Source organism: Apus apus, chromosome 10 (assembly GCF_020740795.1).
Source record: "Apus apus isolate bApuApu2 chromosome 10, bApuApu2.pri.cur, whole genome shotgun sequence".
Taxonomy (NCBI): domain Eukaryota; kingdom Metazoa; phylum Chordata; class Aves; order Apodiformes; family Apodidae; genus Apus; species Apus apus.
In genome coordinates, this window is record NC_067291.1 from 6,968,824 (window position 1) to 6,996,459 (window position 27,636).

The following is a 27,636-nucleotide window of genomic DNA, read 5'->3' on the forward strand; positions in this document are numbered from 1 at the left end:
GATTGTCTTCTTATAGGGCAGCCTGCAGGATAAGACTCCTAAGGACTGTCAGTAGTTATAAAATAACACCACATACTGAATTATCTCATTCCCGTATCTCCCCCACTAGTATATGCAGCTGAGTAATTGTCTAACTCAGCTCAGCAGTGGCTGTTTCCATCCAACTGTGCATGCTCAGCTCTATCCGAGACAGTGTGTCACTATACTATATTCTGCAAAGGTCAAAACAATCTTTTTTAACACTGACAATACGACCTTCTCAGTTACAAAAGAGTGAAACAGTTTCCTCTTTCTGTATTTTTATCCAATATGTGTTGTGTTTGGGCCTATAATACATGTTTCTATACTTAGCTTGTCCAAAATAAATATTTTGATAATATGAAACTATCCCATTGAATGATATGTTTATATTCTTGTAAGCCTGAAAATTTTTTTATTAACAATTGTTGTAACCTGTGGGGTATTTTACTATTATTTGAAGCTGTGCTCTCTTGTGTAATAGATGGAAAGTTACTAAGCAGTCACTAGTGTAAGATAATACTTTATGAAATTGTAGTTACCTTAACTTCTTTTGAATACAGACTTACATTGGCTCTGTATTAATCTCTGTGAACCCTTTCAAGCAAATGCCATATTTTGGAGAAAAGGAAATTGAAATGTACCAAGGAGCAGTAAGTAAAGCAATCTAAAATGTACTGCAGTATTCAGGGGCATGTAAATATTATTCTACACAGTTAAACTCTTGGAAGCATATGGAAGCATTTGTTTCTGGGTTGTGTTAGCATTGAACTAGCATGGGAGAACTTGGCTGATATCTATTACCATATATTAAAAAATGGAGATGCCAAAATCATGCCACTTTTGAAAACAGAGCTTGAAGAGTGAGTCAGCACAAGGATATAAGGGACTTAAAATTCAGTTTCGCTCTCTGCTCAAGTTGGGCATGTCTATAGATTCAGAGCACTGTTTGGTGTGAATGGACTCTGGGTGCAGATGAGATATCCAGCAGTAGGTCTTTGTAGCTGTTTAGCTAGTTTATTGTTAGCATATGACAACTGGTGGAACAGGCTTAAATTATGTGAGTTTCTTTTGGACAAGTAATACATTTTAGGCACAGACCATTTTTAGAGCAGGGTGTTTACGAGAGTTTAGGAGAAAATTATGGATGAAAGATCAGTAACAAAACCCAGAGACTTTGGTTTGCTTTTATAACATGAAGAAAAAAATTCCTGGGGAAAATTCAGTCTAAAGTGGGATTCAGAATTGTTTTTCCAGGAAAAGAATTCTTCCAATTTCAATAAAAATCTATATTGTTCTTTCTGTGTTATTTAAAGCTGTGTTGAAAAATTATTCTCTGTTTCCCTTCCTAGGCACAATATGAAAACCCACCACATATTTATGCTCTTGCAGACAGCATGTACAGAAACATGATTATTGACAGAGAAAATCAGTGTGTCATTATTAGGTAAGAAAAAGATCGGTAAAAGACAATCATATTTTGGTGTTTTAACTTAAAGAAGCAGAAACTTTTATTTTTTACTGTATCAGCAAAAATCTTCTGGATCTATTACCACTGAATGTTCTGGGGTTTTCTAGGATAGCTAAGTACTTTCAGACCCTCCCTTTTGTTTTCCAGTGAAATCCCAATGCTAGCTTAACCACAAGAAATCTCTCTCAAAACCAGCTTCATGCCTGATACCAAGACTGTAGTAACTTGAATCACTACATGAGAGAGATGGATTAACCACAGATACTGTTAAATCCAACATTCTCACATTGACTGCTATTACCATTCTCTGGTTTTAGTACCATTTCTTTTTTCTTGTTGCTTTTGGAATTTTGCTTGCATTCAGTCAGAGACAAAAAGTAGAAGAGAGAGGCTGAAAAGTGATTTTTTTTTTCAGTTTACTCTATTTTAATTATTAGACTGAGGGAATTCACTGAAGAGTTAATACTGAACTTCTTTTAATGACAGGCATTACTTAAGTCACAATCAGAGTGAATTTTGGGTCGAGAGGTGTGGTTCATTTATAGGTGGTGTATGATGAAGTATGCAGAGAGCAAGAACTGCAGGCTGTTTAAGCTGGTACACTTAGACCTCTTCTGACTTTCCTTCTTACATAGAAAACTTCAGAGGTTCACTGTAGTGCAGCTGGAACTGTCCCTTACCTGTGGCAGTGGTCTCCAAAGTGGGATGCATGTGTCACAGGGCCTGTGCAGTGAAAACCATTGGGATATGGGGAGAAAATATTAGACCTACAGTAGTAGATATATGTAATGTATAAATAGATAAATTATATACATACATCAGGAGTGTGTGCTCAGACATCTTTTAAATGGTGCTGTGTGGGATCCAAAGTGTTTGGAGACCACTGGCCTATGAGACTTTCCCAAGAACCTAGGGAAAAGAAAGAGGAGAAAAAGGAAAAATTTGAAGGGAAACTGTAATTATTTTATTGGTAACAGCTTTTCTTAAGCTTTCTATCCTTCTGTGGAACATGTTGAGTAGCACATTCATGCACTATGAGTTTAACTGCTGATGAATTTAACAAATGAGAGATTTCAAGAGTGAACGCTTTCTTTGTCCGAGGGCCCTCTCCGATCTTCTCACTGGGGTGGCTGTGTGCCCTGCGTTGTCAGCCCCAGCGAGGCAGGAAGTCAGTGGTGACCAGATCAGATGCCATCTGACTTAAAAAGCTCAATCCCTTAGGTTGGAGCCTGTTAGGGGATGGTAGATGGTCATTGGTGTTTAATCTTAATGCCCTTGCACCACCCATTTACTAATGTAATGTTGTTGCAGGAGAATTGTAAAGAACTGTCTTAGTATGTGGGTCTTAGATGTGGAGGTGCTCAATGTACAAGTGTTCCTGTACCCTACCTCATGATCCAGTGTAAAAATAGATTTCATGTTAATACGTCTCACTGATAAGCTGCCATGAAAGCTTTTGACGAGTAGCTGTTTGAAGGTTATATTTACTGTTTTATTTCCTTGAATCTATGCCTGGGAGTCTTCCCGGCAGAGCTTTCCTGGGTAACATGTTACAGTGGAAAAGTGCACAGGTGTGTCCCTCTTATTATCAGAAAAGTGTATGTAGGTATGTGGAAATTGTTGATTTTGCGTGTAGGAAGATCAGCCAGGCATTAAACAGCTTGCTGTGCTGAGCTGTACTGGTGTAGGGGCCTCCTTGTTCCTGAGCCCTGGCTACAGAGTGGGGCCATATGGAACAAAATGCCCAGAGCTTTTATTCCTGTCTCTCTTATATCTGGATGGTTCCCTGGGCTCGCTTCTTTTTTGGAAAACTGATGCCCATTGCCATGCTGAAGTTACTAGCCCCATTTAGTCAAATTAAGACTTGTTAGGAATGGGAAAATTGGGATTTATCTTGCTTTTTGAACAAAGTAATATCCCAGAGCCTGTGATGTTTCACATGAAGCTAAGTTTATAGTGAAAACCATTAAACTGTGGTGAACTGTGATTAAAACCCACATATTTTTAATCCATTGCTAATGCCTTAAAATGCAGAGGGTCCCATTTTCTCAGAGAGGTGAGATGCAGATCTGAGATGCAGACTTCCAGGTTTAAATTCACATGAGAATTCTTGTGCTTGAATGATAGGTGACATGCTCTGTGAAGTGTCTGCATTTTGTATGTGTAGAGTGAATTTTCTCTCAGTGTATGCCTAACCTATGCAAAGTCTGCTGGAGTTAATTGAATTCTACTGCAAAACTGAAACAAGAAAAATCATGTTTGCCAGTCCCGTCTCAGAGGCCTCCTCTTCCTTTCTGCACATTTATTTTTCCTATGATTATTCTTATCACAAACAATGTAAACACTGTGTACTAGACAGGTAGTTTTGATAATTGTATTTGATTTTTTGGGACACTTAGAAATAATTTTAATGAAATTGAATAACTCAGCCATTCACAAAATTGATCTTGTTTGCTTGATGTTTTAATTCTTTTGACCACATTTCATTTAAAGTGTTTAGATACATCCTGTATTTTCAAATGTTACTGTCACTATTTCTGACAATTAGAGCTGGCTTAAGAATTAAGTTTCTTCAAGCCTGGAATTTGCTTATGTTTTATTTCATAGACCAGAAGGCACTGAAATTGCTACCAGAGTAGAAGCTCCCAAGGTGCTGCAGCTGTAGAGTGAAATTAATGTTCTAGCTAGCTTCATGTCTACTACCACACCACCCGTTTCACTTAATAGCTGCTAAGGACTTTACCATTTCTACCCCTAAGCCAGTGATTCTCAAAAAAACAGAGATACAGCTCTGTCTGTTTTCAGTTCCATGGAAGTCTGCTGGCCTGAGCAGTTTCAAATGAACCTTTGCATTTCAGTCAACCATAGTTTTTGCAATAAAAATTTGTCCTGTGAAAAATGTGTGGTAATAGCAATATGGTTATTAGGTTATTATGGTTATAGGTTATTAGCCTGTTTGCTTCTCTACTTCACAATTAGTCTGAATTTGAAGTGACTTCACTGAAAGTCCCTCCTGGAACTGAAATAACAGAGCAAGCTAGTACAGAAAGACATCCAGGTTTTTCCTTCTTTTCTCCCCTCAAGATGGCAGATTTCCCCCTTAAAGAAAGGTTTGCAAAGAGAGAAGGTAAGAAACAAGGTTTAGGTTGGACTGATTCACAGTTGGATGAAAAAGGCTAAGTCTGGCTCATGGTGCACATGGAGTCTCAGGAATGGAGAGGCAAAGATGATGGGACAGGCACTGGTGCACACCTGTGTCTTCCTACAGCATGTGATTTGGGCACCTGTGGTATCTGCCTCTGGATCTGGGAGAGGATGTGCATTCCTAGAGACTAGGTAGAGATTTCCAGGCAGGAGAAGGAAAGTCCCTGCAGTGTACTGCAGTAGGCAAGACTGTGTGTGTGTGTGTGTGTGTGTGTGTGTGTGAGAGAGGATCACAGACCCTCTGGCCAGGAGGCTTTATTCCAGAATTCTGAAAAGTACATTTAGGCACTCATAGAAGGAGTCCATCCCCTTCAGAAAGTCAATTAATTAAGTAGGAAAGCAGATCCAAAAGGAAATACAGTTCTCTGAAAGGCTGAATAGAGAGCAACCAAAGATAGTATTTTTATGTGATAATACTACTTCACTGTTTCAAAGAAACTTTCCAGGGCCAGGGAAGCCTGTTTTGTTAGTGGAGTAATTGCAGCATATATGCATATGCATTAAGAAAGTGACATGTACACATGTCTGATGGTAGCTGAGGAGCCATAAGCTATTTTGGATGGCTGTTAGCAGTGTAGGCAGTGAGGTTATTCATGGGCTGGATTCTGGCTGGGCTGCATGCAGGTGCAGAGTGTGTGCTTAGGTGGGACCAGGGAGCAGTACCTGCAGTTCTATTCCCTCCTGTTGTATGCATTGGGCAGAATGACACAGGAAGTTTACTCCTGTGAGTAACATGCTTATGCTGGAGCTTGATTTCTCATTAAGTTTATGTTTTGCTGAGGCATGGTATTTAATTTAAGCCTCTATTGAACTAAGCTTGTAACTGTCTGTTAAAATTTCTGCTTTGTCCTGATGATGTAGATGAGTATTACTTGTATTGTTCTACAGCCAGAGATACTATATTAAATGTAATTCAGAAAACTAATTTCAGGCACAAGGATTAGGCTATATTGGATTCTTGCTTCTCTAACCCCAGATTGTATTTCCTCTGGGAAGGAAAGAACAAAAATATTTCCTTCTGCGCTTACAGCTTACTCTTGATTTCAGCTAGGTGTTAATTGACTTTGCTGAACAAAACTTAACTTTTCTGAAGTTAACAATGTTTTATTCTTAGTAAGAGAAGTTGCTGAGAAAATTTGTCAGTACTATAATCCACTTACTTTAAGCCGTTATAATAATTTTTTCAACCTTTAAAATCTTCTGTACTTCTAGCATACTTAGACCTACCAAGCTAGAAAATTATTCTTACATTTTCTTAAAATAGTTTTAATAGCAGCAGAGCAGTAAGATATATGTAGAAAAGCTGCTGTGTGAGAATCATTTGGCAGGAATGCCACAGTTTCCCTGTTACAGTTGACTACCTGAGTTTTACTGGGGGCAAGGTACCATCCCCTCAGATAAAATTACTTTGGTTCATAAATAATGCATCATCCTGTTTTATTCTGTTCTAATTTGAGCAATTCACTGGTCTGTGATCAGTAAAACCATAAAACTAAAAAAAAAAAAAAGTGTATGCATCCATAAACATAAAGCAGACTCTGAAAGGCAGGCTTCCAGCCAAATTCACTTATTACAGAGGACCACTTACATAGGAACAGACTAACAATAACTGTATTCCTCCAGCTCAATTTCTGTGGCAGACACTATGGAATAAGAAATGTAAGCCACTCTGAACACAGAGAAGAAGGATAGTTTATGCATCAAAGAAAATCTTACAGAAATGTGTTACATTTTTACTGCATGATAAGTAATATTTGATCATACTCACTCAGTGTTCGGCCCCAGATTCTTCTCTCTATGCAGTTGAAAACTACATATGCAAACTCAGGAGTATGACTGAGTTGAGATTGGCTTATCTGTCTTGTTTTACAACATGTTGAAGAAGTTATTATGAGCAAAATCTGAAGAAATGTTATTTTGATTATCAAACTGTTGCTTATTTGAATTTCTAAATACAGTTTGCCATCCAGCAACCTCTGTCTGTCCCCATGAATAGAGTAGATACCAACAATACAGGCTTTCTTCTTGGTGCTTAGGAAAAGATGATTCAGAGTAATAAAAATCATGGTCTGCACTTCACAGAGATGATCAAGAAGTATTTTTCCACCTTTTCAAGTTTCTGATTTCATCTGTAAAACTGCAGTCAGGAGAAAAGCATGAAAAAAAAGCTTTCAATATTTCTGTACTGTTTGGAAGCTTTAAAGGTGTAAAATAATATTTGCAACTTAGCAGTGTGGGGAGCTTTTTTAGAATTAAACCTTTGGAAATGTCTCCATTACTCATGCTGATAAGGAGCTATGAGTTGACATTCTCAGCAAGTCCTTTTCCTGTGCAGGACATGCTGATGTTTCTCTGGCAAACGTAGATAAAATCTGTGCAGGAAAAGATGTGCATTTGATTCGTATCCAGGAACAAGTAGGCACAGGATAGAAGAGTCTGCAGCATTCAATAAAATTACTCAGGAGTCTAAAGATAGCTCAGATCTTCACACAAGAAAAATTATATTTCTGATATCTTTATGACATTGAATGAACATCTATGTGTTGTTTTTTATATTAATATAGTTGTCTGGAGAAATTCATTAAGGTCAAAGCTGATTTGCACCAAGATTTATGTAAGTCTGGAGGAATTCTGTTCAAGTTAGCTTTAAGGGATGAAATGAAGTGTGAGGTTGGACTGCCTGGCATACCAATCTTTTTTCCCTCTTGAGAAGCTTGCTAATTGCAAGAAGGCAAAACTACTGATGTTGCAAACATTATTCACTATTGGAGTGGAATATTGTAACGGAAGGAAGGAATTGTGAAAGCTCATATAGGAAGATTAAGACTTCTTGTACCCTGTGTCAAGAGGCATAGGAACAGGAAGGTAGTTCTTCCATCATTCAGGATGTGATTAATAATGCCTCATTATTTCATTTAGGAACACGTAAAACAAAAGGCTGCTGAAATGAAGTAGGGATCTGGCATGGTGTTTAAAGTTGGATTTTCAAATAAGTTTTGTGTTGAGATCTGAAATCTCACTAAATTTAGATGGGAATTGAGTTTTTAACAGTTATTCTCTTTAGAGCATCTTGGCTTAAGTGTATTTATTTTAGATAGTTTTCTGACTTTGAAGTCCCAGAGATATTCTGGTGTCCACAGAAGATGATGTATTTAAAATTATTTATTCACAAACATATCCAAGTGCTATGCTACAATAGTGTATCAGTCTTTATATTACCAGCTTACCTGATGTAAATATGGTGTGTATTTAGTATTATTCATTGTTGAGGTACCTAGTCTTGGTTAAATGAGATAAACCTTGTATTACTCCATTCTAGGCTTATTTAAAAATTAATAGGTACATTTTTGTGTTCCTTTTCTTGTAGTGGGGAAAGTGGTGCTGGAAAAACTGTAGCTGCTAAATATATAATGAGTTATATCTCCAAAATTTCAGGAGGTGGCCCTAAAGTACAGGTGAGTTGATATGAAGCAATGCTGAACCATAAGCATGTTCTACATACTTACTTCAGATGGGTAGAATGAGAGAAGTCTGCTGTGGCAGACATGGGCAGCCAAGAGGCACTGCTGAAAAAGCTTTTGGGTGAGCAGCTAGAAATGCATACAAGCCCTCAGCAGCAGAGAGGCAGCTGAAGTGGACAGAGAACTGCTTGCCTGCAGGTTGCTGGGCTGCCTGTGTGATGGGAGCCACCCAAAGGGAATCCACAGACACAGAATAATTTCTGCTAGAAGTTTCGTGGTGCTCCTGCTGAATTGTGTCTACAAGCATTTTGTTTTAATTCTTGTTCTTAAGCAGATTAAGAACAACAGTCAGTCTCATTTGAGTAATGTGGGGTTTTTTTCCCTATTGAAAACTGACTTGTATTTCCATGTTTTTATTACTTCCATTAAATCTGTGATTTGTGTGCATACATCAGAGAGCCAACAGCAGGAACATGATCTTGTTTTATGAGGTTATCTAGTCAAAATAGAGTATCTGAAAGCTAGCTGAAGCAATAAATAGCTGCTTTTGTTAATAACTGTACTGTCATTGTCTGCATTTATCCTTCAAAACTTATTAACTAAAGCTAATTTGAGTGAATTAGCTGTAAAAATTCCCTTATTGACATTACAGTGTCATTCATTGACTGACAGGCAGTGGTACGTAGGTAGTAGCTGCTATTACCAGTCCAGTCCTTTTGAGTGCTTACTGTTACTCTTTGCTTTATTGCAGTCTCTGATGTTGAGTATGTTCTTTCTGCTTAGTTTTGTGCTACAGTGATACTGGAATCATTACAGAGAATAATTCAGTAACTAAGATAACGATCCAGAGAAAGTATGCATTGTGTTATTTTTGGAATAAATATAATCATACTTTATAAGTAAATATTGCCTTTAAAACATTCCAGCTTTTTGTACAAAACTAAAAATTACTCTTAGTGTTTACAGAGTAACAGTTGATGAAGTTGGTAAGTTGTCTTGAGCATTTATTTTGAAATAAAGTTCAGTCTTCTCTTCACAACCCAACATGCATTAGGTTTGTTCCAAAGCTGGTATCTTGTTCATACTTCCAGCTCCTTGGATCAGATAAAGAGACAGTAGTAACACACTTTATTGATTTCCAAAGCAGCTAGATAGCAGCATCATGCAGATTCCCTAAATTTCATGCTTCTCGATGACTTCATTGTTCGTGGTTCCAGACCTCCAAAAAGGTCTAAATGCTCATGTGTAAGAAGGACAGTGTTTAAAATAAAGATGATGAAAAAAACAGAGCAGTTTATTGGCTTTTTGCTTGGCAGAACAGTGAGCAAAAGGACCAGTTTTTAACCTCAGGCATTTTCTTCAAAAAATAGGAGCTTCAAAAGATTAGAACTATCTGAAAAAAAAAAAAAGATGGTTAGATTCTATTGCTTATCTGATCAAAAGGATTTCTTACAGATGCAGGCTTTCTTGTTTTATTAATATATAATTTAGATTCATGGTTTTCTAGAAAATCTGTAAGAGCTATATAAATTTCTATTTCTGATTCTCTATTTCTCTTGTTTCCTAAAATTTTAGCATGTTAAAGATATTATTCTACAGTCCAACCCTTTGCTGGAGGCCTTTGGGAATGCAAAAACTGTACGAAACAACAACTCCAGCAGATTTGTAAGTCCCGCTATCCTAGAGATCACTTTATGCTTCCAACTTCTGTGCTACTACTGGGACAATATTCAGGAGTATAATATAAACTGACTAAAAATAAAGTAAATCTAAATAAAACATGAAGTATGTTTTAAAACATAAAGGATATGTCGAGAGGCCTCAGTTTATTCTGTATAGATGACTTGTTTCTTTCTCTTAACAATATGAACTGGTCACTATTTCTAACATGTTGTCTGCAAGCAAATAAGTTACCAGCAACAAAATGGCCAGTTTTCCAGCTCAGTAAAAATATGCAGTAATATTTTTTAAAAAAATTTATAATTGATAGCTTCTTTAAGGATGGTTTAATCTATTTCTTAGAGTTGTTTGATGGGAGACGCCTTTACTAATATGTACAGAAAATAGGCAGGAATTATTTTCAGTCTGTCATTATAAAGTACTTAAGACAATACCGTGAAATGACTGTTCACTAGGTAACATACTGTACGTTGTTTTAAAATTTACACATAGGCTTTACAAATGTAAGGTTTGTTCCTTGGTCAACGTGTGTGTTAATGCAATTAATGTCTCCCTGAAAGAAAAAGATAATTGCTTTACCTTGCTTCTAAACAGAACACTGTGTTTGCCATTGCTGGTATATCTGTTAACTTTACTGCCTATACAGATGAGCCTTATGGTTTCCTTTATACTAGGCAAGAGTCTCAGCAGTGAGAAGAAGCCACTGACTTCCTCTCTACATTTGCATTAACACATGATGTGTTACCCAGAGTCTAGCACAATGTAAATGCAGAAAGAACTCTGCTAGTTCAGGAAGCCAAGCTTAGGTTGTAACTTGAGGCAGCTGTGTCACTGCATCCGTAAAGGTTAAATATCCTGGTAACCTTCCTTGAGATATGGTACAAGTGCATGATTTCAAATTTGATTTACTAATAATTCAACAGCTTTAATTATTTGTTGTAGGGGAAATACTTTGAAATCCAGTTCAGTCCAGGTGGAGAACCAGATGGAGGGAAGATCTCCAACTTCCTGCTGGAAAAATCTCGAGTTGTTATGAGGAATCCTGGAGAGAGGAGTTTTCACATTTTTTACCAGGTCAGAAGTATATGTCCTTTCCAAGGTCCTTAAACTAGGACCAGTTTTTCCTTTTGATTGAACAGTTGTTCTCAACACAGTGAGATGACTGAGTGCATATTCAAGAAGGTAGTCTGGATATCACTTTGAAACTTGATGGCATGTTAAGACACCATCTAACATAGACCTGCCCAGCTGCCTTTCAGCTCCAGAACAAAAATACTTCGGTATTTCAAAGGCCTCGCCTGGAAATTCACTGTGAATGCCCATATGGAAAAGACCAGTAGAATGTAACAGAAAATGAGAACATTCCATGGGGATTCTTTCTAAATTGGGCTATAAAATTACATTTTGCACTGGAATTCCATGGCGTAGCTGTTAAAGAGAAGTTTGATTCTCAGTTAAATTTTCTAGGACATTTAGGTTAATATCTATTGAATCCTCCAAGCATCCTCACTTCTTTAGCATTTCAAAAGGCTGTGCATTCTCCTCTTAGGAGGTATATGAACAATTTGCTCTGTCCTGCTGACTTCTCTCTGTGGCTTGGAGAGGCTTCTTGACACAGGAGTTAAAAGACACTGGGGTTTTGACTGTTCTCATCTGAGGTTAGTTTGTTCATTCCTTATTGCAGCCATGTTTGTGCACAATGGTGTAGATTCTACAGAGGTCTGAGGAGCCTCTCCTGGCATAACAAAAAGTACAGGAACCTTTTAAAACTATTCTGTTGTTTCTTCTTGGCCCCTAAATGGTGCAGGGTTGTGACTTGAGCCACGCTTCAAATCAACATAGTTCAAAACTTGCTTATTGTATGTTGTAGTGGGCATAACGAATACTTGGCCTCACAATTGGGGTCACAATTAATGCTTTCTTAGTATGTTCTTTCAACTCTGCCTACCTTTCAGTAGGCATGGGAAACACCTTGCTCTGGAAGTTCTAGATTACACACTGCAGATTGGAAAACCAGCTTTGCCTTACCTTGCTGAAGTAAGGATAGTGGAAGGCATTCAAGTCAGTCACGGTTTTTGCTTTTTATTAGATCTGGAAGTTAGAACAAAACCATTCCTGGGGGTGGGAATGAGAATCGTGGTCTTTGGAGTCAAGCAATTACAAAACATAGGAAGGATACATACCTGGCACAGCACTATCCAGATCTCTGCCAGTAATTTCAGGCTCAGTCACGTGTTTCTGACCTGCCTCATCTCTGCTGAAGACCACTGTATGATACCTAATTTGGGGATTTTTATTCTGCAGCTAATTGAAGGGGCCTCCTCAGAACAAAAAAGCAGTCTTGGCATTACCAGTATGGATTACTATTACTATCTGAGTCTCTCAGGGTCCTACAAAGTTGATGACATTAACGACAAATTGGATTTCCAAGAAACACTGGTGAGTTTTTTACTTCATGATTTGCATAGTGGTGGATGTATGGTTCATTTCACTGTCCATTTCTAGCAAAGATACTGATTTGTTACTGTAGATGTAGCTTATTTTAATCATATTTTACCCTGAGGAGGAGGTATGTTGCTCTGATGGGGTCCTATGTTGCAGCCTAACAATCCTGAGAAGGTAGGTAGATAATTTTTGTAGAAAGGAGTTTTGTTCTGTTTGTTCTCTTTCAGAAGGTTGTAAATGTAATTAAATTTAATTGAGTGCAGATAACCTGCAGTATGAAAAATGTGAAAATGCAAACACAGGGAGGAGACTTCCATTAGAAGAAAATACAAAAGAGCACCCTGTTTTAACTCAGTTCTTAGTGGTGACTGATTTCAAACATGCCCATTTAAAACAGTGCAACTGGAAGGCTGGAGAAAGGGATTCAGAAAGCACAGATCAGGGATCTTTATCCAGAGCTGTTGCCAGTTCATTGTCTGACCTTTATGCAAGTCATGTCACCTTGCTGGTCTCCTGTTATTAGAAATTTACCTTTTAAAATAAACATATTAACATGTCTTCTTATTTATATTTGTAGCACATTTAAAGGGCTAAAAAAAAGGTTACTGTTGTATTCTAGCCATTGTGGCATTTTAGAAAATCAGTCAGTTGAGAAGACATTCCATAAGTTATCATGTTCTCTAGACTCCAAAAGCCAGTGTTGTTGTGGGCTGGGGAAGACCTGTTCCATAGAGCATGTAATGATAGGACAAGGGGTAATGGTTTCAAGCTAGAGAAGGGTAGATTCAGGTTGGACTTTAGGAAAAAGTTCTATACTATGAGGGTGGTGGATCACTGGAACAGGTTGCCTTGAGAGGTGGTGGGGGCTCCATCCCTGGAGACATTCAAGGTCAGGCTTGATGGAGCTCTGAGCAATCTGTTCTAGTGTGAGATGTCCCTACTTACTGTAGGGAGGTTGGTCTAGATGACCTTTAGAGGTCCCTTCCAACACAAGACATTCTATGATTCCATGATTCTATGGTTAATTTCTTCTAAGTGGCTGAAATTTTCTGGCCTAAGCCAGAGAGACTGTGCTGCTTCTTAGAGTCATTCAGTACAGCATCATAGTTCTTAGTCTCAGTGGCTGAACTGTCTGTGTAGAAGGGATAAAAACATTGTCTCTTAAGTTAATTGTTTCCCATTTTGCAGTGAAACAAGTAGGGGTTTGTTTTTTCAAGAAGTTAATTTTTTCCAGAATTTATTTTGCTAACACGTCTTCAAAATGGTGTAGATGCTTTTGTATTTTATTAAAAAAAATACAAAAATGCTGACATAGGACATCTGGTACCTTTTGAAACTTCAGTGCAGTCTGTAATGAAATTTGGTTGGCTTAGGTATTTGAAATGTTTTGAAAAACTCAAATTTTTAGCATCACAATTTTAAAAAGACCTCTATGAGAAGGGTCATTGAACAGATTGTTTGACTGATTCAATTTTTTTTTTCTTTTCAGCATGCAATGAGTGTGATTGGGATCTTTGCAGAGGAACAGGCATTGGTGCTACAGATAGTGGCAGGAATACTGCATTTGGGAAACATCAGCTTCAAAGAAGTTGGCAACTATGCAGCAGTGGAGAGTGAGGAGTGTAAGTATCTCTGGAAAGTATTCCAGGATTAGCAGTGGGCTGAAACCCAGGTGGCACAAAGTGAACTGCAATCTTGAGCTGCTTATCCAAACTTGGTGCATCATTTCTTACAGTTTGAGGCTGCTAATTTAGATTCTTTTCCAAAACCTGTGGTACTGAGGCCAGTGCTCTGTCTTGTACAATGCCACTGACTTAACCAGGAGTGCAGTTTTGCATTTTGATTTTAAGAAATAATTTTCCAGCCTTTGAGTATGAAATAATATAAATTGTGAGAAATCCTTTTAAGCAAAGTGTTATTCTTGAGTTAGAATCAAATCTATATGGACCATTCTTGACAGACATTTAGAAAAATGACTATTGATTACTCTTTGAGGATAATTTTTTCAATTACATGCATATACTGCTTTATAGTAATTTCTGGATTGTAACTCTATGGTCCCTAATTAGGGCAAATAATTGGACATCTTAAGAATGTGAAGTTACACCAAGTCATGTCCAGCTGTTCTTCCTTTACAGTAGTAAATCATCAGCAGAGTGAAGGGAGGGTTTCTGAGGTATGCGTGGTGGTTCATACCATCACACTATCTTCATAAATTCTTACTGTAGTGTTGCCTAAATACTTACTCTGGCATCTGTACAGTATATGTGAGCATATTTGGTCTATAATTACCTATAGTCTTTCCCATTTTAAAGCATGTGATGTTTGACCTTATGTGTTCTTCAACATGAGTTGTCACTGAGTTACCAGAGATGTTGCCAGTGGCTCAACTTCGGTTTGTTCTGTGGTTCCTGGTCCCCTAGGGTGGATGTAATCAGCTTGCTGATGTAATAAATCGGATTTCAGAAAGCTGGCAGTTATTTGCCAGCTTTAGATTTACAAATATTGCTTGATAAATGTACCGAAGGGTTTAGCAAAATCATGCTGTGACATTACAGATATGTAAAGCACAAGTAGCTGCTGCCTTTGTGATTATTTTACATCCTTCTCACACCAGTAAAATAGATCTGAAAACAGTGGAACATGGAGGAAACACTGTTAGAGCATTATGTGGTTTAGAGGAGGTGAATACCAGCTCCAAGAGCTGCCCATGGGAGCTGTTTCCATTTGCTTTCAAGCTGTTTCTCTTTTTCCATTCTTAAGGTCTGTGACACCTGCAGCTAACACCTACACCGTGTGCTAAGAGTGCAAAGAATACTAGACTTGTATTAGACACTTATTGCGCAGATGTATTTTTCTGCTTTACTTTTAAACAAGGGAAACCAGAATTTGGAAAGTACTTCCAGAAAAAAAGGGCTTAAAAAACCAAAACCAAATAGATGGCAAGGCAATTGAAAACTTTTTTGCAGTACATTAACTTTGATGAAGAAAGGGAAAGGACATTAGGAATTAGATATCACATTCTTTATTAAATTTTAAGCATTTCATGTTTTTCCAAAGAAATTTCAATGGTGTAATTTTATTTAATGTATGAGCTCCATGCTTTATTTCCATCTCCTCCAAGAGTGATTTGTTTCAATCACATGGTTCTAAACTATGACCTAAGCCAGTTTACATGTTTGAAGGACTGAAGGTACAGAAATGGTTGACTATTTAAACTTAAGGTGGTTTACCTTAATTGAAATCCATGTAAGTAAAGAGTTGAAAATGTCCTTTGGGGAGTTTAGATACATTTTAAAGACATAAATTGTTCCTCTTTTTCTCTTTAAGCTGCACTCCCCATGAGGCTTATTACTGATGATTGTTATTAGAGATACAGCTCATCTTTTTTCCTTCATAATCAGTCCAGTCATGATTTCCAGTCACAATCCAGCAACCCTGATCTTTCTTGCAGTTTTGGCTTTCCCTGCTTTTCTCCTGGGAATTAACCAGGATCGCCTAAAGGAAAAACTGACCAGCAGACAGATGGACAGCAAGTGGGGAGGCAAATCTGAGTCCATTCATGTAACTCTAAATGTGGAACAAGCCTGCTACACCAGGGATGCTCTGGCCAAGGCCCTTCATTCCCGTGTTTTTGATTACTTGGTGGAGGTAAGTTGGATTTGCTTGATTCTACTGAAGTATCAAAACAAGTACAAATACACTAGCAATGTTCCTTGCAGTGCTTTTCTTGTCCATCAAGTCTTTCACCCAGTATCTTTCTCTGCCTAAAACTTAGTAGCAGCTGTGAGCAGTGCAGTGGGAGCATGACCACAGCTGGCAGATACAAGGCACTGGTTGTATGATAAATGCTGTGCATTCCTTGAAGGAAACGAGCTGTACTTTCAGCACTATATTTGTTCAGTCTCCTGCCACAACTGTCCCATATGATATTCTGATGTCTCCTTCCTGTGAGCACCCACACTTCTCTGAGTCTTACTTTCTCTTACATAGGGTGAGCACTTTCAGATGAGCAGAATTAGTGGGTTATGGACCCCTGCTCTCTTTCCTAACTATCCTGCAAAGAACCCCTTCAGCATCCCAGTGTTGTGGCATTTGAGCAAGGGTTACACGGTTCTCCATGCTAAAGCATTCTCTTGTTCAGATTGAGAGCCTGGGCTGGATTGCTGGGGGAGAAACTTTACCTTTGGCCACAGATGCTGGCCAGATGGAGCAGAAGTCTCTCCTGTGATGGCACTGCTGCTGTCTTGGAATTCTCCCGTATCATGGCAGGTCTATAATTCCCAATATGTGCCTGTACCAGCACTGACACTGCAAAGTAGGGGAATACAGAAACATGTGAAAAGATTGATGATAAGATCTGCCAAATGCATCAAGTATCAGACTTAAAACTGTTCTCTTTTTTTTTTGGCTGTGTTTCTTTAACTGAGCCGGTTACACCAAAGGGGAAAGATTTTTAGAAACAGTAGATCCAAAGGCTCACTAACCTGGAAAACAGGGTAGTACACTGCTAATTTCCTAGCTGTTAATAACACTTTATTAAAAATTGGAAGTAAAATACCCTTCCACATACATTGGTATTCGATTAAAATATGTCCTTTCTGAATAAACCAAATATTTTTATATAAATATTTAGGAGTATGATTGTGTCTTTTAAATATATAAACTGCACTTGAATTTTACATTTTGTTTCCGTTTTATTAGTCTATTAATAAGGCTATGGAGAAGGACCATGAAGAATATAACATTGGTGTCCTTGATATTTATGGCTTTGAAATATTCCAGGTAAGGCAATGCAGTACTCAGGGTTTGAACTGATCTGACCTGGGAGAACTTTTGGTTATTTAGGAGGGAAAAAATCCAAAACAGAAAGAAACCAAATCTTGTGGCCAGAATAAAAGCAAAAAAAAAAAACCAACCCAGCTTCCTGGACATTGAGTTCTCACTGGTAATGTCTCACTTAATAAACACAAAGTATTGAAGAAACTTCAAAGAAACTAGGTCATTGATCTAAACAAAAAAAAAAAAGATCTGAGATTACACAGAATGTCTATAAAGTCAGCAACCCATCCATCTCTGACTGTGTTTCTTTGAAGCTTATTGCCTGTGTAAGACTTAAGTATTATTGTATATAAAGCACAAGACTAATTTTCAAATTGTTTCCTTTTCTATAGAAAAATGGTTTTGAACAGTTCTGCATCAACTTTGTTAATGAAAAACTACAGCAGATTTTTATTGAACTGACACTGAAGGCAGAACAGGTAACCAGACATTTATTATTTTTGAATTAATGAATGAACTATTGCTTTTTCAGTTGGTGGGAAAAAAAGAGATTTTATCATCTGCTAACAATAAAATTTTTCTTGTTAAGCAAGACAAAGAAAAAAACCACCTTTGCTGTTGGCTAACCCTGAAACTGAAAACCACATCAGCTACAGACATATTTTCTCAAGTACAGTGAGTCCATCACAGGGTGTACTAGTGCAGTCATATGACTCTGCCCAGACTTGCTGCATATTCTGACTCACTGGCAGAAATGGAAAACTGATGCCTGGTTCCGTCCCTGTGCTTTCCTTGGACATGACACACAGTTAAATGGGAATACTCTTCTTCATTTCCTCCACACCCTTTTTTTTTTTCTTTTTTAACTATATATACGAATGAAATACGTTACTGACACAAGTGCAGAAACACTTCTGAAAGCATTTGCAGTTCTCTGCTCACAGCCTCACTGCAAAGTCCCTCTGTATGGGAATGTGAGCTTCTGCATGGGAGGGCAGACAGAATGCAGCTGAGACAGAAGCACTGTGTGCACTATGAGCTCAGGCCTGGCACGAACTTTAGGACAGTGTTTTCAGGGCGGCACATACACAACTGCCTTTTTATAAAAGCAACTGATCATTGCAGATGAGCACACTAATAACCTGCTAAATGTCTAGCTGAACTCGTGTATGCAGCTGAGTGGGTCAATTTAATAAAAGTTTAGTCTGAATTTTTTCCTCTGTCTCTATATGTCTTTATGGTTACAGTTATTGTGCGAGGGAATAAAATGTAGGGCTGTGTTTTCCATTTTGTGTGCATTTCTAAATCTGTTGGTTTGGGGGTCTGATCCTTGATGTGTCTGTCAGAGCCTTAGCTTTTCTAATACATTAGGATATGGATGCTTAGGTGCACTGTCAAGATACTGTAAAAGCCACTTTCTTGCTGTTTGCGAAGTGCTTTGGCAATAAATGTTGAAATATTCCTGCTCTTCTCAGTAACTGCTCAAGGTCTGTGAATGACAAAATAATGTGTGGGGAGAACAGAGAAAGATTCCGATTCATCTCTTAGGCAGTAGAGCTGGATTTAACTATCAACAGGGTCACTTCTCCCACCTCAGTCATACACTTGACAAGTCTTTCTGAATGTGAGTAATGCAGAGTTTGTGGATGTGTAGTGCATTGTAAACCGAGTGCTACATCCCTGCTGCAAAGGAATATTTGCATCTTTCTTTTTCTTAACAGGAAGAATATGTGCAAGAAGGAATTAGATGGACACCAATAGATTATTTTAACAACAAAATAGTGTGTGACCTTATAGAGAACAAAGTGGTAAGTATTTAGAACAAACAGATGGAGAAAACAGCAATATTTTGCACTAAAATATTTGGGCAACTGCTTTGCTGTCAAGAATGTTTGTAGGAAAAATGGAAATACTGTTGTTCAGTTACTGAGTCATACTAAGCCTATATATAAATCTTACATAACATTTCTTATAAGAGCTCTAAGATATATGTTGTTGAAGATACCGACCAAAAGGAAAACCATAAGGTAGCATGATTGATGTGTGATTACAAAACATAATGATAGAAATTAAAATTTTATCCACCTAAATTTATCATGAGCTTCATGACATATTCTACTCTACTTAACATGAGACTTTCTGTGTCCCCGGGAGATGTATTTCAGTTTGGGGAAACTACCACACCAGCTTCCTTTGAGGTACTGCCACAAATTAAGCAGAAACGAGTGAAGAGGAAGTATTGGGAAGTGTTGTAGATAAAATACATTTTGTGTCTTTGCTCCACAGAATATTCTGCAGTTTAAAGTCTTTATGTTCTGATTTGGGCTAACAACAAATGTTGAGTTGTCCTTTAAGACAGAAGTAGGTTGTTGTTCAGCTAGTTCTTTGTCCTTACATAAGCTAGATAATTTTGACAGTAGTTCAAATATTACAGTGACTTGCACAGCAGATTTTGCCCATCTGCGAGATAGGATTTCTGTCACAATCTTAAATATTTAGGCCTAAGTTTGTTAAACTACAGCATATGAGTTTAAGTAGTTACCTCAGACACAGGTTTATTTTTTGGTGGAATGAAAAAGAAGATTGCTTTGTGAAGGTATTCAAAATTAGACAAATGTTGGGTGTTTTGGAGGTTTTTTCTGGTTTTTCTGACAGCAATCATTGGTTTCCCCATCATTTCCCCCGTCACTATGATTAAATGAAGTGGCATCTCTCCTTAAAACTGCCTGCATGCTTGTGTACAAATTAATCTCTATTTTGAACTGTACTGATTGGGAGGAATTCTTCCTGCTGTGACTTTGCTCTAGAGTTTTTGTAGCAAAGATAATTTTCTCTTTGGGGGGAAAACTAGCAAAATAATTTTTTTCTCCTTCATTTCTTTTGCTGTTATTGTTATTCTTCCCCAATGCATTAGAATCCCCCAGGGATTATGAGCATTTTAGATGATGTGTGTGCCACAATGCATGCAGTGGGAGAAGGAGCTGACCAGACACTGCTCCAAAAACTCCAGATGCAGATTGGGACTCATGAACATTTCAACAGCTGGAACCAGGGATTTATCATTCATCATTATGCTGGAAAGGTAATTTGTAAAGTCATCACTGAATTCTGCATAATGTATTAATAAAGAACAGTGATGAAAGGAAGGGGAATGCCCTGTAGAGAGTGGTTTTCATTTTGCATAGCCAGACTGTGGCAGAAGACAGGGTTCCCCTTTCACAGTGTAGGAAGCTTAGAACAAATAGGCCCTAACACCTGTCCTGTACTTAGCAGAGATGAGTCTGGGCCTTGCTGCTATCAAGCATACTAACTAGAACTTAATATTAAGTGTCATAAATAAATGCCCCATGTCTTGTATTAATTATAGTCTTAATTGTCAGTTATAGTAGCAGTAATTTTTAAGAATTCAGATTAAAAAATAGGTGATTATGTACCTGGGAATATAATGTACAGTTCTGTCTTCTTTGGGTGTATTTCACAGACTATTTGTGATTTCCTTCAGTTACAGTTAATAACAGTGAAACCTTATGCAAAAACAATTCTGCAGTAAAATTCAGCATTAAATTCACTTGTGTCATAGTACCTTCATTAGCTCAATAACAATCTTTTTCACTGAATTTAAATATATGGATGAAATTCCTTTATGTTTGTTGTGAAAGATTTAATTAATAATATATGCAAGAATTTGGTGATCACTGTAGTATCTTTAAATTATACCAAACTAACCAAAAAGTTCAGAACAGCTACTGATGAGGAGAGATTTTAAATTTTCTTTAATTATTGGGTTCTCAACTTACCACAAACAATCAATTTCCACCTTGGCCCAGGTATCTTATGATATGGATGGATTCTGCGAGAGAAATCGGGATGTTCTTTTCATGGACTTGATTGAACTCATGCAGAGCAGTGATTTGTACGTAAGCAAAACTTGCTTAAAGCTAGGAATAACGTGTTAGTTCAGATGGATGGAGAGGGCCTGACTTCTCTGGTTTGCAACTCGTGAACTCTCTTGTGCAAGAGTGGAAAAAAAACATTGCTGCAGTAGGAAAGTATCACTTGCAGTATATTTGACCTTCCTTTTCTGCAAAACTGAATAAGGTACTGGAGTGTCAGAAGCAAATGGTATAATGACAGCCATTTGTCTTGGCCTGAAACAAGGCCATTAGTGATTTGGCATTCTCTCAGAACAGGCACTCTTTTAACAAAAAAAAAAGACTTTATAAGATACATATTTTAATTAATTGATGCTTACTTTAAGAAGTGCTCATTTCTTCAGGTCTAGAAGTCTGGTATCATGTCTTCCAACGCTCACTAAAATAGCAAGGGGTCTCTGTGAGGAATGAAGCTCATGGAAAATACTAATCTTAAAATAGATTTGATATAGCCTCAGAATAATAGAAATAGTTATTTATGTTCTGCTCAACTATCAACTTTTACAGCATATTCCTTGACATTCCTGCATTGATTTGTCTTTGAACACTATTAATTCTTTCCTAGGCCTTTTATAAAGTCTCTGTTTCCTGAAAATCTTCAAGTGGACAAGAAGGGCCGCCCTACCACTGCAGGCAGTAAAATCAAAGTATGTCTAGTCTTGCTGTGCTAGTGTGTGTATCTATGGGTGTGTATTTCTGAGTGGGTACCTAAATACATTTTTTAAAAAGTACTCTGTGCTATATTTTACAGACAATTTTAAAGATAGACATCAGGAGTATTTTGATTGCAAAGTGATGCATTGTTTCAGCTGTTAGAATCATGTTTTGCCCAGCATCACTGTTTGTTAAATGTTTTGTTCAGCCAAATTCTACAGCAGTGAATTTTCCAAATGAGCAATTGATGGCAGTGGTAATAGTACTTGCATGTGCATAATGAATGAGCCCCTTCTCTAAACCACTTGATGTCCTACAATTAACTACAGATAACTGGTCTCTTTATAGTGCAGAAATGCAGCAGGGCCTGAACCAAGCCCACTGAAGTCAACAGAAGTCTTTCTAATGACATAATGTGCCTTGAATAAGGCAGCAAGTGTTAGAAGGCAAGCATCTTTTTGGAGACTGGTTGTAAAATACATGCTTAAATTACACATTTGCAGACTTTGGAAATCAATATTTTATCAACCTTTTTCCTCATATTTCACCCTGACAGTAAAGTTCAGCTGGTGCATTCCTCATCACTCTGTATTTTTATATAATAGCTTAATTGTATTATGTAGCTGGAGATAATGGTGCCTTCTGTTTACTGATAGTTTTCATGTGGTGCATATTAATCCAAGACACTTTGGTTGTTCTGGAGAAAGAGCAAATTCAGTTGGACCCAGTCAACTAAATCATCATCAGATGGCTGGTAACTTTTAGAATTCTCTTGACAGGATGTACCTTCTTCAGCTCTTGGTTTTTTCCCCCTCAATGTTACAGAAACAAGCAAATGACCTGGTTGGCACCCTGATGAAGTGCACACCCCATTACATCCGGTGCATCAAACCAAATGAAACAAAGAAGTCACGAGACTGGGAGGAGAGCAGGTATGGATAAGCAGTGTCTGTGATAAGCAACAGTGCTACTAGTAAATAAAAGCCTCAAAGAATCATGACTTGTAATCATACAGCCTGCAGACAAACAGACGTATATGCTCTAAAACCTTCAGAAATAAAATCTGGCATGAGGTTTCCTAAACTTTGAAGATAAACTGTGGTTATTTGTGTCTAAATCAGCAGTTAGTTTGTGCAGTTCTTAGCTTTTCTCAGAACAGTTATGAATAATCAACATTTGCATAACAATAACACAACCTGTATATTAAATACTCAGTTTTCCATGCAGAATTTCCACATCAAATGCATCATACATAAATTCTAACTTTTGCTTTATACTTTTAAAAGAGCCTCTACTAGGTAGCTTAAAAGCCAGCAGGATGTTTGTATCTGCTTTTGTGTCTCAAATTTACCAAGAAGTCTCTATAGCCAAGAGTGTAAAAGGTTCCTTTTTACTTCTTGAATTTAAATTTCATTACTCAGTTCTTTAAAGAGAAGTCACTAGCATGTCATATTGGGTGGTTATATGGGTATTAAATAGATATCTAATTTATCAGTTGGGTTTATCACATCTGTTTTAAGTCATCTTTACCCATATGATGCTTTATAGCATCTCCTATTCTCTGATAAAAAGATAATAATCTTTTTTGCAGTGAGGTAGGTGATCAGTAGGGTACATACACTATGTGAGGTTCTCATATAGATAACATTTATTACTATATACAAAGTACTTTTGATATTGGTAAAAGTGATGATAAAGCAAGTGGTTATTTTTATCACAGTGAAACAACTTGCAAAGTCTGATAAAAAGCATTCTTGACCACATCAACAAGACACCAGAATTCACTTCCTGCCATTTGGCATGCAGACTAGCACAATGACATGCAGATGTAGAGCAGTTACAGAAGCCACAATTGGGACTGCACTTGAAAATGTCATTTAGGTCTTGGCAGCCAATGTAGACCTTCTTTCTTTAGCTTTTCCACCCCTGAAAATCTTACTATGCAGCACTTAATTTTCCACTGACATTGGGGATCAAAGGAAGAAAGTAAGTGATCCCAGGAAAAGTATGTCTACAACTTTTAACTATAAGTTGAGGGGCTTTTAAAATCAATCATTTACATATTGGAAAACAGGCCTATTATTGTGGAAGGTGTTGCTAGGAAACCAGTGAAACAAACAAACAAAAACCTAGTCCTGGGAAAAGGCCAGCTTTCAGGAAACCCCTTTTGGAGAAAAAAATGGGCAAGATTTTTTCTTTTTTTCCCATCATGAGGATGATATTTGAAAAATGCAGGAGCTACTGATATCAAATGAAATACAAACTATTGTATACTAGCAAACTCGGACACAAAGGGAAGTAGTTCTTATAATGATAATCCTTTGTCCCTCTGTAAAACTCCTCACATTCCTCCCCCATTTCATACTCTGATTTCCCATCTGTTGTACTAGGAACTCACATAGGATACACAGGCTGTAGCAGTTTTTGACATGTCTGGGGAAGAGGAATTTATATGCATATAATAACTCAAACTTCAGTTTAATGTTATTGTTTTATTATTTTACTGAAAGTTCTGTGTTGAGGGAAATACAAAACATAACTGAATTTATGTGATATTTTTCTGAATGTTGGATTAGAGTTTTTTTGTTCTGTGATCACATAATGCTGTATTGTATAGATGCTGCCATGGTTGGTGTGATGGGAATAGTGCATCTAATCTTCTTCTTAGTAACATGCTACTAGATGCGAAAGCGTTACTGAAACAGGAAAAAACCCCTTCACAAAGCCTGCCTGTCTTCACGCTTACAGAAGCCATGTCACTCCAGCTTTGTACTGCTGTTGAACAATTCCAGAATATTTAGCCCTGAAACACAGACCTTGTGAAATATCTAAACCCTGTATAATACCTTAGTTATTCAAAAAATTGGGGTGTTCTTGAAATGTGTTTTTATTCAAGTGCTGGCACAGCCACTTGGACTTGTATTCAAAAATGCTGCATTAGCTGAATTCCCAGACCCTGACCTGCTTGAGGTTGATGCCTGGGGGGAGATTTTCAGTGTGCCTCTTCTCAGAAAGAAAAGGAAAAACAGAAAAATGTCTCAAATTCTCTGTTGCTGGACACTAATACTGGCAGGACAGTAAGAAAATGGGAGTAATTCTGTTGCTGCAGTGCATTATTCCAGATGTGAACAGGAGGGAAAGCTATAAACAGGAAAATGTACTTTTGTCCACCAGCTTTCTACTGTACCAGAATTCTTGGAGTGGGTACAAAATAGACTTTATTCCTTGAACACAGCAAGATTAAAATATGCAGTATACTTGCTTATAAGCTAAAAGAGCAGTATCAGTCATCATTTAGTAAAATACCTCTCAGAAGTATTCTTTAAAAAGAGTAAGTAGCTAAAGGCCTTTGGTTATTTGTAACATGGGAATTCAAAAGTTTTTTCCCTTTATATATGAGTCATGTGAAAAGAATGTCTCAACAAAAAAATAAAGGGAAAAAATATCAGTGGGCAATACACTTTATATTGAAGTTTAACATTTCAAAATAGCTAGAGAAATAACATTGAATTAACCAAGACTTGTTCAGGATTTGAAAAAACTTCTGTAAAATCAGTTAAATAGTAAGCAAAACAAAACTAAATGGCTCCCTAAATGCTCAGTTTTCAAGTCGTTAAAGATGATACGGACTTTTAAGAATGTCTCTATCAAAAATATCCTGAAATGAAATGGATTGTGAATCTTGCATTGTTTTTGTCCACAGGGTAAAACATCAAGTGGAATACTTAGGTCTGAAAGAAAACATTAGAGTGAGAAGAGCTGGCTATGCCTACAGGAGGATTTTCAAGAAGTTTTTGCAAAGGTAGGATATTAGTCATTTTGAAGTATTACAACACAGTTGTTTTCATGTTGAGGAGAACAAGAAGTTGCAAGATTAGAAAGCATTTCCCACTTAGCCTTTCCTTCTCCCTGTTTCCCTTGTTTAAGATCCAAGTTACACAGAAATTTGAAAGTGTCATAAAGACAGGCTTTGTGTTTTTTGAAAATATTATCCATTTATCTGTAAACTTTCCTAAGGTCTTAGTTCTTTTTGTAGTGCTATGAGAAGGTTCCTCAAAGTTAAAGAGTTAGGAGCTGCAGAGCCTGTAACCTGAGTGTCTAGCTGCTAGCCTTACTTTAAATGTTACTGCTCTAGCTCTCCCAACCCTTCTTTCCCAATGACAGAAGACAGAGAAATACATGCCTGCCATTCAAGTGTAAGGAGTAACTTTAGCTTAAATGGCTTGTTATATCCTTCCACTGGTGTTCAAACAGCTGGGAATGGTTACAGCTCAAACCACTGCAGCTGCTAACCTAATGAAAGCAAGTCAGAGTTCTGCAAGACCAATCCTTTTTTTCAGAGTCGAAGGACTGGCTGTTAAGATGATTAATTACCTCCACTAGCTAATGAAATCTTCTTAAATAAGAGCAATTTCAAGATTCAGATAACATTCAGCTTCAGGTTTTAGAAAATTGAGGTATAAAGCTAGTAAATCCCCAAGCTGGGGCACTACATGACAAATCAGCTTTTGTTGGAAGTCTTTGTGTTATATTTGAGAATACAAAACAAAAATCCAAGTCAGTTGTTGCAAGGAATGGAGTATAATTAGTCAGACAGCCCAGAACAAAGCCACTGATAATACTTCACAATAATACAGAGAACATTCTAATCATTAGTAGTAGGCAGACCTAAAATATCTTAAAGTATGGGCTCAGTTTTCATTATGGAACAATTTAAAATCCCTTTTATTCACGATCTTAAAGCTCAGATATTTGAACTTGAATATGCTTCAGGTTGCATTACTTAACACAAACTGTTGTTGAGACAGAAGAACTGGTTAATAATGTGTGTTAAATCCAGCTTCCACAGTTGTTCAACACAGACCGTGATGGCTGTGCAGGTCTAAAAACCTTCCTGAGAGGTCTGCACATGGGAAAGCTACATAGTACTTCTGGAAGTTTGGAAGTTCTGAATAGTTTTATGTACTTCACTTTATATGTAGAAATCCACAGGCAGCTGAAACCATTCTTTATGGAATTCATCCATTTGTTTCAAATTAGTCTTGTTAAATTTAACATTTTTTTATGAGTAAAACTCTTCCTGCAACCTTTCCATTCACAGTTCCCTAGCATCCAGAACAAGCCCTGTTCTGACACCCTGAGTCAGTGTGAGTAAAAGTGGGCTGAGGCATGGGATGGACAGGAAATGCATGCTTGTACACTTGTTTTCATTGGGAGTTCCTTGGCAGCTCCATATAAGTGGAGATTTCTGGGCTGAATAGACTTTTATGTACAAAATTTACATTTGCATGCAAAAAGCCACAGGCACTAAAAAGGCTTATGTGTTTCAAAGCATAACCAGTCTGAAAGCTGAACTCCATACTCCCATATTTAGACACAGGCCCTAACTGCTTACTGTGCATTTTTAAGAGATGTTGTGGGGGGAGGGTAGTTGTGAATTGAAATTGTTTCTGAAGCATTTTAAGAACACACTTAGTACTAATGCTTTAATCCTCTGTAAGAGCAAGTGACAAGCTTGAAAAGCCTAGATACATTATCATTGACATGACAGGTTTAATGGGAAGCATGCACAAGCAAGTTAGAGGAAAGTGCTGTTTCTGAACAGCACTGAAAAACGATAGAATTGTCACAAAATTGGAAAATGCTTAATTGGTTCATATCATAGAATACCCTGGTTTTTTCTGCCCTGTAGACTTGCCACACCAGTAAAACCTATAGAGTTCATGAAAAAGGAGAATATATTCTTATTTTGTACCCAACAGCTTTACTTACAGTGACAGGTCTTAAGTCATGGTTTTCCCTGTGCCCTCCTTTACAGCTCAGAAGTAGGACAGAATTTGTAACATGCTGAAATGTAGTGTCAAATTCTGTTGTGTGGTTTCAGATGCCTTTATTAACATCAACTCCTTTGAATTCAGACTTGCTTAGACCCACCGCTACATCTATACTGTTGGTGGTACATGATGAACCTGCAAAAGAGGCTGTTCAT

The 27,636-nt window shown here is 37.4% G+C and overlaps 1 protein-coding gene across 3 annotated transcripts in view; it reads left to right on the forward strand.

The window, feature by feature from the left end:
• MYO1E (myosin IE) overlaps positions 1-27,636 on the forward strand; it is a 90,609-nt gene that overhangs the window by 36,001 nt on the left and 26,972 nt on the right. For all 3 annotated transcript variants that reach the window (XR_007890393.1, XM_051628075.1, XM_051628076.1), the window contains exons 3-18: positions 582-671; positions 1,371-1,465; positions 8,061-8,148; positions 9,730-9,819; positions 10,777-10,908; positions 12,139-12,273; positions 13,769-13,901; positions 15,734-15,930; positions 16,984-17,064; positions 17,454-17,540; positions 18,783-18,869; positions 19,976-20,143; positions 20,889-20,974; positions 21,559-21,640; positions 22,473-22,579; positions 25,351-25,449. Coding sequence is in view for 2 of the 3 variants with exons in the window: in XM_051628075.1 (XP_051484035.1) it covers positions 582-671; positions 1,371-1,465; positions 8,061-8,148; positions 9,730-9,819; positions 10,777-10,908; positions 12,139-12,273; positions 13,769-13,901; positions 15,734-15,930; positions 16,984-17,064; positions 17,454-17,540; positions 18,783-18,869; positions 19,976-20,143; positions 20,889-20,974; positions 21,559-21,640; positions 22,473-22,579; positions 25,351-25,449 (1,757 nt within the window). In the remaining variant the exon portion in view is untranslated. The remainder of the gene's footprint in view (positions 1-581; positions 672-1,370; positions 1,466-8,060; positions 8,149-9,729; positions 9,820-10,776; positions 10,909-12,138; positions 12,274-13,768; positions 13,902-15,733; positions 15,931-16,983; positions 17,065-17,453; positions 17,541-18,782; positions 18,870-19,975; positions 20,144-20,888; positions 20,975-21,558; positions 21,641-22,472; positions 22,580-25,350; positions 25,450-27,636) is intronic.